The sequence below is a fragment of the Passer domesticus genome, chromosome Z, assembly GCF_036417665.1.
Source record: "Passer domesticus isolate bPasDom1 chromosome Z, bPasDom1.hap1, whole genome shotgun sequence".
Lineage (NCBI taxonomy): Eukaryota > Metazoa > Chordata > Aves > Passeriformes > Passeridae > Passer > Passer domesticus.
In genome coordinates this window covers 76,877,485-76,887,687 of record NC_087512.1, presented here as the reverse complement: position 1 = coordinate 76,887,687, position 10,203 = coordinate 76,877,485, and the positions used below count along the sequence as shown (strand labels likewise).

Here is a 10,203-nt window from a genome sequence, read left to right as displayed (position 1 = left end):
CGCCAAGGGCACACCCTGTCCCAGGTGTGCAGAGAGAAGGCGGTGCTGGCACAAGAGAACGCTGCCCTGGAAGCCCGACTGGCAGCCACGGAGCGGGACCTGCGAGGCCTTTCAGAGCAGCTGGCAGAGGCCAGGTAAAGGCAGGGAGGAGACCCTGGGTGGGACATTACTGAAGGTCTATAGTTACAAAAGTGGTGAGCATTATGCCAGGATTTACTGCCTGCTGTGTGCTCTCCAGATGTTTCTTGGGCGGAGAAGCAAAGAGATACAAGCAAAAACGGAAGGATACTGTGATGTGAATATTACTTTTCTGCCAGCTCAAGCTCTCAAAGCTTTTTTTGGGTGCCTGCTTGGGACCCCTTGCACATTCCTGTGACAAGTGCAAAGCAAGCCAACTTGGCACTCAGTTGAGGACCAGGGACACTGTGCAGATGTTTGCTGAAACCAGAAGTTTCCCTCTGGTTTTGCTTTCTCCTTCAGTGCATCTGACCATCAGTCTTTGCTTGCCAAGCTGTTTGACATGGGGTTTTTGGAATTCAAGGCTCTTAGATGTGAATGTTGTGAGTAGGGTGCTGACGCTTCAGGTGAAGCTGGAGGGTCACGCTGAAAATCTTGAGAGCCTGCAGAGCTGACTCTTGTGAAGGATGGTGCAGAACCTAGAACTGCTTACAAACAGCAGCAGCAGCAGAAGGGAAAGGTCTTGTGACTTCTTGACAGTGTCTGGGGATTCTTGCTGCGCACTGATTCTTGCCCACTTGTCCAGTCACCTCTGTAACCTGTCAAGGATCTTTTTGGCTGATCCTTCTTCCTTTTTAAAGAGTGCCCAGATATTTGGGCACTGCAGCTTAGTTAGCCAAAAATAAAGGTAGCAAGTGGTCTTGTTCATCTATTCCAGTAATTTAATTTGCAAGATATCTGTCCCTCCTCCTTGTGAGTTCTTGTGCAGATAGAAACCTACTTCTGGTTTCCTACTCATGCTGCCAGAAGCCAGAGGTTTTGCTATATGGTTTGGTGAATTCCTTTAGTCCCTTTTACTTAGAGAGTGCCTGGCCAACAAAGTACCTGTACGTCCACTATGAATGGCATGAAGCATTGAGGAGTCAGCCAGGAGAGCCCTGTTCTGTCCTGCACCTGCAGAGTGACTTGGAAGTGCTGATGAGCTCAGGGCTGTGAGCAGAGGCTGGGCTTTTGTCCCTTTGCAGATACTTGGTGGGCACACCCATGTGTGATAGGTCAGGCAACAGCAATTTCAGCTTTGGTTGCTGAGACCAAACTGAGCTGGGCTAGGTCATGAGGAAAGGTTGCCCAGTCACGTGGAGGGGCCTGATTTGCTATGTAAAGTGGCAAAATAGTCCTGCTGTATCTGAGTTTCCATGCAAGCCATTTTGCGTACTAAGGTGTAGGGATCTTAAGGACATCTTACTGCAGAGGCTGCCCCTGTGTGCCAGGAGCAATTGCTCTTCATCTTCACGCCTTGTAGGTCAGAGAAGGAGAGCCTGCAAAGCAGCCTGCTGGAGGCTCAGCAGCACATATGGGAGCTGGAGATGGCCAGGAGCCGTGTGGAAGCCCAAGTGCACAGGGCCAGGCAGGCCAAGGAGGCGATACTGGGTGAGAGCCTGGTGCGCTTTGTTTCTGCTGATGGCCCTGCCCAGTGCAGTGGCTGCCAAGGCAGCTCTGTGCGCAGGGCTTCTGAGCAGTGAAGAAGCTGAGGGCAGGTCCCTCCTTGCCTGAAACTGGAAGGGCTTAAGGCCAGCAGATTCCTGTGCTTGTGGAGTGTCTGACTGCTGCCGTGTGTCATGTTTGCAGAGGATGTGAGGGGCCTTCGTCGTGAGCTGCTGGCTGTAAGAGCTCTCAGCCAGCAGCAATGTGAAGACATGGCTGAACAGCTCCGCTGGGCACAAGAGCAGTGCTGCAAGGCTCTGAGACTCTGGCACTCTGCCCAGGAAGAAGAAAAAAGGAATCTCGTGCAAGAACTGGTAAGAAACAAGAGGCACCTGAAGATTTCAGGTGGGTTTGGTGGGCTGTCTCAGCAGAAGAGCAGCCTGAGTATGTGACATGGCCACAAGCATCTGCTGTAGGCCAGACGTTGCTGGGCCAGGCAGCAGGGGCCTTCAAGGGCTCATACTTGAAGGCCTGTGAAGAGCCAGAGGACAATGCTGGGACAGAATATGCATGCACAGGTTGAGGATGGGCATCAGCCAAGTTCCCCAGGAGGCTGGGTGGTCGCCACCCAAAGCATGGCAGCGAAGGGGCAGGATCTTGCCCACAGCCTTGTGCCATGCAGCAGGCGGCTGCTGACCTTGCTGCCAACTGCAGTCCCAGCAACTGGGTTCCTTGCTTTCTGTCCTCCCATGGTGGACAGATGTCTTTGGGCCTGAATCATATGCAAGAGGCCCCGTGTTGCTGGTATTTCAGCTGGTGGCCTGCCTTGTGACTGGATCATTGAGGCGCTGGCCTCATCCTCATCCTGCAGTCCATGTGCAGCTCTTCCTTGATCAAAGGGCAGGGGCAATGTGAGCACAGAGCCTCTGAGAACAGGCAGAAATGCTGAGGAGAGAGGGGCCAGAAAACAGGCAGCCATGAGAGCAGGGAAGGAAGGTGGCATCTCCTTCCTTCCACCTGCTGACACTCCCTCTACATTTTGGGTTAGAACAGCATTGCTGGAGGGCACAAAGTCATGACTCATGTGCACTTTCCAGGTGGGGGGGTTGGTGGAGGGATGAAGCTTCCATCTCTTTCTATGGGGAGCATTGCTTGTACTTCATCAGGAATTGTCTGTTCCACTCATCAGGAGAGACAACTGGAAGAGCAGCATGTGGAGACACGGAAGCAGCTGGAGGAACGGGCAAACTTCCTGGCAGAGGTACAGAGGGAGCAGGAGAAAAGGCTGCTTGAGATGAAGGGGGAAATTGCCCTCATGCAAGCTGAACAAGAAAAGCTACTAAGCAGCGGCAGTCAAGAGGCACAGAGTGTGGAAAGAGAGTTTGTGTGCTGTTTTGGACTCCTCTGGGCTCCTTATGGGCACTGCTTCCCTGGGCACTTTCTGTCTGGGTGGCATTGTCTCTCAGCTGGCCCCATAGAAATACGAGCATGAGAACAAAATGCTTTTGGAAAGCGAGAGCACATCAGTTTTGGTTGCCACACAAGTGGAGTGTGGGAAGTTTAAAGCCATCTTCTCTTCCTTTGTGTGCAGGTGCTGCAGGAAGAGCAGCGTCAGAAGGCTGCTGTCATCCACAAGGTGTACCAGCTGCAGAGAGAGCTGAAGCAAAGTGAGCAGCTGAGGCAGAGGCTGAATGAGCAGTGGCAGAACGGGCAGGTGAGCCTGAGTAGGCAGGCAGCAGAGGGAAGGGCAGTGATGGGGGCAGGAACTGGAGATCTGAGGAAGGGGAGGCAAGGACTACTGCAGGCCCTGGAAGCACAGAGCCTGGCAGGCTCCAGTGCTGAGCAGCAGGAAGAAGAGCTGGGATGGAAGGGTTAGAGCTGGGTAGAGAAGCAGAAAGAAGTGGCTGAATAGAAGTGCTTTAGAGACTGGAAAAGAGGAAACCTGAGTGTGATGGCAGGTGCCAGTAAGATTTCTCTTGATGGAATATCAAGGTCATGCTGCAGGCTGAGCTGCAGGAAGCTGAGAGGAAGATGAGGGCAATGGAGAAGAGGCACCAAGAGGAAATGGAAAGGATGCACAAGGTCCTGCTGCAGTGCAGGCTGGCTGAAGAAAAGCAGGTGAGTGAAAGAGCAGGAGGCACTGCAGTCCTGCAACAAGTGGTCTCTGCCCTTGCTGCCTTTCCCCTGCAGAGCAGCAGTGGATGGGGGCAGTGTCTCTGACTGCTGTGCTCTGTGGGCTCCATGGCAGCTGGACAGAAGGACACTTCCTGGGCTGCTGAATCTCAGCTGCTGCCCTGGGCAGCAGGGCTAGTGCTGTGGCCAGTGGGCCAGCAATCCTGTGAATGTATTTCTGCTGGCCTCTTAGTGCTCCCTTTGTTTTTTGAGGGGCTTGTTCAGGTGAGCATGGTGACCCACACAGATTCTGAGCAAGTTGTCCCTGTCCATGGTGACTGCAGTCCTCAGAACGGGCTGAGGTCTAAAGTTGCTCTTTCCCTTTCACACTCTCCTCTACGGCTGGCTGTGACAAGCTGTAGTCTCTGGCTGCTTGTGTGGGTTTGACTTGAGGAGGAAGAGTTGACAGCTCAGCCTGCAGCCTAGCACCAGTGCTGTTCCTAAGGGCTTGCCTTTGAAATGCTCTGTCTGGGGCATCTCTGCCAAGCACCTTTCTGACACAAACAAATTTCTTCTCCCAGGTGGACGCAGGATCTGCCATCGAAGCTGCTGGTGCAGCAGCATCCTGCCAAGAAGCCTCCTCTCCACAGCCTGAAAACCAGAGCATGAGCAGCTCGGCCCGCTCAAGCCAGGAGAGAGAGAAGCAGTTCCTGAAGCTGCTGAGTACGTCCTGGGGATTTCTTGTGTGACCGAGCAGTGTTTTATAGTGTGTGAGCCTCAGCATGGGCTGGAGCACATGTTCCTCCTGCCTTTGGTGTCAGACAGATATTGTGGATCTCTACAGAAGACAGTGTTGTGCTTGGGGGCAGCCAGGCAGCACTTTGAGGCATTCCTTTTGCCTTTGAGGGCAGCTGGGAGTGGGGGGGCTTTGTCTGAGCTTCCCTGTGCAGTGAAGACAAGAGCAGGGATTGTTTTGCAAGCAGCAGAAGGCTGCAACCCAGCCAATGCCTCTGTGAAGGTGTGTGTGCTAGTCTGGCCAAACTGATGAGAACACTTGGCTTCCTGGAGTCCCTTTAGACCTCTGACTTGTCACCAGCCATTGGAGACAAAATACTTCCAAGAAATTGATTGGCTGTGGGGCTGGTTTAATGCTGGTGTTGTTTTTATGACTGTTAGTACATCTATTACTCCTTCTACAGTTTGGGTTTGATAAGAATTCTACATTTTGGTTAGCCTGACATCCTTGAGGAGAACATCAGGTGACAGCACAAATGAGAGAGGAAGAGGTCTTTTCAGTACGCCCTAAAAGTTAAAACATTACATTGTTAGAACAATCCCGAGCTATGAGAAAGGCATCTGTGGTTTTCTTTTCAAAATTAATCAGGTGTATCAGGCCTGGCAAGCATCCTTGGAACAAGTTGTTGTCTGTCCTACTACTGAATTTCAACTTGTAAGCAATTTACTGCTTGTAAATATTAATCTCATAGTGGTATGAAAGATTCATTCCAACGCCGAAGGAGTTTTTGTCATCCAATAAAAACCAGACCTTCAGGCCCAGAGGAGCAGAAGCATTGGTGTGAGAGTGTTGGCAAGTGGCATCTATTGTTCTCATTACCACTTCATCTTGGATTTGTATCATGAGCTTGATAAACCTCACACCTGCTGATTTGAGGGAGAAGGGGATGAAGAAGGTTTGACTCCCATCAGTGGCTTTAAGCATTTTAATGAGTTTTGGCCTCCTGAGGAGCTGATGTGTTTTGGGTATTTCTTCTTGTAGTTTCTGACTTGTCTAGAGTTTGCTTTTGTGGCTTTGTTTCCTTTTGTGTGTTAGAAATGCCTCAGTTCCCAGCTCAGTGATATAACTGCTGTCCACTAGAAGAATCAAATAATATCATTGACTCTGCTTTACCGTTAGACAGACAAGAATGTAGCTCAAAAGTTCATTCATCTCCATAAATACATTCCTTTACAAAAATATTTTGCAGATGAATTTTTGCAGTCATATGTAACTCAATTAAGTTTTTCCTACAAAGGAAGAGATTATAATTTAGTTATGTGTCTTCTCTTCCTGAAGCTGCTGTGTTTGTTTTTCCTTTGACATTTGAAATGAGGGCACATAATTTCTAAATGTGCTCCACCTGCTCATGAAGGAAACCTCTACAATGTAAGCTATTAGTAACTAGAAATGGGCCACATAGAAATGTGTCAGATTCCCAGAGTTACCTGACTACATTCTCTTGATGCACATGAGCTTGAAAGCAGAAACTGTCAGTCCCAGAGCCACTGACTCAAAGCTTGTGTGTCTGTGTTTGTCATTTCCCTGTGCTTGGTGTCAAATTATATGTGTGTTTTATGGAATAGAAACATACTCAAATGTTCTCTTAGAGTTCACTCAGAGAAAAATGGTCTCATTTTTTCCTTTAGAAAATACGGAGCCATTGTCTCCTTGGAGCAACGCCAGCGCTACAAGGATGACTTCAATGCAGAATATGAGGAATATCGGAATTTATATTTAAAGATTGACAAGACCATCAAGAAGTTCAGACATTTTCAGGAACAATGGAAGTCTCTGACTCCAGGCTCCAAAGCCCATCAGGTAAAGAAGGATAAAACCATGAAGACTGTGCTTCATCACAGCAGTGTTTTGGATTCCCTGGAGCTGCTCAATGAGACAGAGGGAAACTGTGGAATTGGTATATATGCTCAGACACTGCTTGGGCTGGGTCTGATTTTGGCAAGACCCTGCCCAAAAGCCCCTGTTTGAGCTGTCTATGAAGAAACAGCTGTCTATGAGAGGTGTCCCAAGCAGAGTCTTAGAGCATGGGCTCCTTCTATTGCCTATTGAGAGGCTAAATTACAGATCTTGGGTGATGCTGGGAGATGGAGATTTGTTTGGTAAACTTGCCAGAAGAGTGGTGGCTCACAGGGAAGAAAATCTCTATAGAGTCAGACTGAGTGTACTTTTAGTGTTTTACCAAAGTGTGCATTTTATGGTGCCAGTGAAACATTCTTCATGGTTTGTATTTGTTGTTTTTTTTTTTTTTTGAAGATGCCGCATCATTGAGTCCCAGCAGATTATCAGCAGTTACAACAGGTACGTGTGACACCAGACCTGCAGGGCCATGGCAACTGCTGAGTCTGCCTCAAGGCTTTTTTAAAGCAAAGGATATCAGATTCTAAACTCTGCAGAAGTGTTTGCATGCCCTGATTTTCTTTTGCTTTCTCCTTCACAGGGTAGCCCCAGCTACTCTGAAATAAGGAGCAGGTGCCAGTACCTCCACAAGAAGTTGGCCCATATTCAGAGCTGCATTTCTGAATTTGAGCAGCAGTGAGTGGAGTACTGGCACCAGACATCTGCTTCAACAGAGGAACATCTTTGAACTCAGGATTTTTCACTTCAACAGAGGATTAGGATGTTTTGGATTATTTAAGTTAGTACAGAACCTTAGGCTATGTTAGCACTTTGGAGTAGATGATTTTTTAAAAATGTAGGATTAGTTCATAGAAGTTTAGTAATTTTAAGAAGTTGAAAGATGATAGTATTGAATATTAACAATAAAGAAATATCACTATTGGTAATTCCATCTCTCAATGTTGATTGTATCATGTTTGGAGTGGCTTTTTGCTGGTGAATTCTTTTCTTCAAGACTTACGTTTGTCCATTGAAATAAATTGATCAGTAGAGGGTGGAAGCCCACTACTTCTACTATGAAGTGCTCGTTTTAAGAAAATATTGCAGTTGGTGGAAATTCTTTATGATAAGTGTAGGGGTGGTTTTTGACCTTTCTTATTAATTCAAACTCTTTGCCAAAGTTGTCAAAGGCTTAGAAGTTTGGACAACCCTGTCCCCAAATGACCTCCTTTTGGAGGGTTACAGAGGAGTGCACATGGGCTGCTCTAAGCTGTCAGCTGAAGCAGCTCTCAGGACTGCTTGGAGATCATGGCCTCGCCTTCTCAGTGAGCCAGGGAAGATGCAGATCTCTGTAAGAGTTTTCTAAAACACTTGGAGAAATGTTGGAGGCAAGGTACTTCAATGGATTTTAAAAGGAAATTCAGTTCAAGTGTCCCTATGGAAATGCTGTCCATTTCTTATCATTTTTAAGACTAGTCTGTCTCAAGCAGCCTTTCTAGAGAGACACAGATCGTGATTCCTGCACAGACCTATGGGGGCATAGACTAGTCCTTTTCCTAAGTTTCCTCCATGTATTCATTCAGCTGACATGGCAGAGGTGTTGCCAGCAAGGCCGTAACCTTCTTTAGGGAAAGGATGTGGAATTGTCTGAGGGAGGATAATATTTGGGAACACTCAAAGGTGGCTGGGAATGACCCTTTCTTCCTTGCAGAGCATTCTACAAATTCCTCCATTGTCTCCAAGCCAATGATGTTGAGTCCCTGTACCTGAGAGCCCTTGGGGTGTTTTGTGGTTGAACACCTGAGCCGTTGTTGCCCTTCTGTTCTCCTTCAAGCCAAGTTGAAGAAAATGTCACCTCCTAAACCCTGAGACTTGGGTCCATTTTTGCCTGGCTCAGGGGTGCTCCTCCAGCTCTGCAGTGCAGCAGCCCCAGGGATGCTGCCGTGGGGGGCATGGGGTGAATTGTGCTGGGCTGCCTCCCCTGGGCCTGCTGGCTGCTGCTGCTTGACAGAGCGTGCCAGAGTGCTGCTGGCCAGGCTGGGCTGAGACTGAGGACTTTTCATGGTTAGCCATTCATGACATATCTTCCCCTTGATGGGATTTCTTCTAACTCACTCTACACTGCATTAGAAAGTTTTATTTCCATGCTTTAACAAATAGAGGCTTCAAATTCTCATCTACATTTTCCCCCTCCACTCCCTTATGTGTTGGGGCTGTCTTCCCTTGGGGGCAGGTGTATCAATGTACTGATCCCATCCCCTTTTATTGCTGCACGAGTGCTTAGGAACACTTCAAATGGCCCTTTCCACTTTTCTTTAGGTGGCTTGTTTCTCTGCTTTCTGACATAAGACACAGTTCCCAGGCTGATGAGGATATACCTGAGTATCCAAAGTCACCAGGGATGGTCACAGCAGAAACTTGTGGAAAGATGAGATCACTTTCCACAAAAATGGTATGAAATGGGACTGAAATTATCATTTCCTATCATATGACTTTCTCCAGAAAGGATTGGAACTTTGTAGTGCCTTCCATAGAGCATTTCCTATGGGCTCACTTTTTTCTTTAGAAGCCACTGGAATTCTGAACCTCAAGAGAGTAAGGGGAAGCACTGGTGGCCACTTCAGTGAGTTTTCCTGGTCACTTTTATTCATTTCTGGGTTTAGACTCTGATTTGTTCTGTCAGCCTTGTTGCTGGAAATGACCATGGGCTGAGTAGGTCCCATTTAACTGGAAGTGTTTTACATAACTTTTGTACAGTTTCAACTCTGAAATGAGAATCTGTATCTGATGACATTCCAAAAGGAATCAAGGAATCCCTAATCTTAGTAGTTTTTCTTTTATTACTACTTGAGGTAATTCTTTGAGTTGGTTTGTTTTTTGGTTTTTTGATTTTTAATTTTTTTACCTTTTTGTTTTGTTTTGGTTTTTTAGGTTTTTGTTTGTTTGTTTGTTTGTTTGGGTTTTTTGCTATTGTTGCTATTGTTGATTTTGGCTGGTGGTTTTGTTTTGTTTTGTTTTGGGTCTTTTGTTTGTTTGTTTGTTTGTTTTTGCGTTGTTTTGGTTTGGTTTTGTATTTGAAAGTTTGTGGGGTTTTTTTGTTTTTCTGTTGGGGTTTTTTTGTGGCAAGGAAAAGCCTCTGGCCATACAGAAAATGGGTCCACAAACTGTAGAAGGGTTCCTGGCTGAACAAGGCCATGGCATTCTCCTGTGAGAATTGGAAAATCTGGTCTGCAGTTTACACAGTTACTCTGAAGACCACGTACTGTCCCCAGAACGAGACAGACCATGTACTGTCCTCCAACAGATACATCAAGGAAGAAGGAGCATTGTGCCCAGATGAAACCAAATGCCAAGCACACACAAGTGGGAACTGCTAATTTGGCACACCTTAGCTAAAGCTGCTTATGGTGTGACAGCCAATCAGTAATTAACATGCATGTGTGAATGCAGCTACTGAACCAAGGAGCATTAAGCATTAGTGGTGTGAGACGGTGTCTAGAGAAGGATAAATGTGCCAAAGTTGCTTAACAAAGGGGAGCAGCATATAGCCACAAGGGCTGTGAGTGTCGTTCCTCGGCCGACTCTCTGTGGGACCCTCTTCCCTTTGGGGCCTGTGAACAGGGACTCTCTTTGCTGAAATGCAGTTCCCTGAAATGCAGTTCCCCTAAACGTGGAAGACTCCGAGCATCAGGTTCCCAGGCATAGCAGGAATCTATGGATGCACTAATGGAGCACTAACATTCTCAGCCTGCTCTATTTACTTTACATTTGAATACAGGCTGGTAGAAGGAGAGATCTGGCTTTGATTTCTCCCCAAGTTACCTGCTGCACTTTCAGGTTAGGACGACATGTAAAAG

General features: G+C 47.4%; 1 protein-coding gene across 1 annotated transcript in view; it reads left to right on the top strand.

Annotated features, from left to right (window-relative positions):
- The first annotated feature begins 107 nt into the window (after positions 1-107).
- The window catches only part of LOC135291266 (uncharacterized), a 425,721-nt gene continuing 415,625 nt past the window's right edge, over positions 108-10,203 (top strand). The window contains exons 1-3 of the mRNA XM_064405298.1: positions 108-1,608; positions 1,807-1,976; positions 2,792-2,863. Of these exons, the coding sequence (XP_064261368.1) occupies positions 1,545-1,608; positions 1,807-1,976; positions 2,792-2,863 (306 nt within the window). The 5' untranslated portion in view covers positions 108-1,544. The remainder of the gene's footprint in view (positions 1,609-1,806; positions 1,977-2,791; positions 2,864-10,203) is intronic.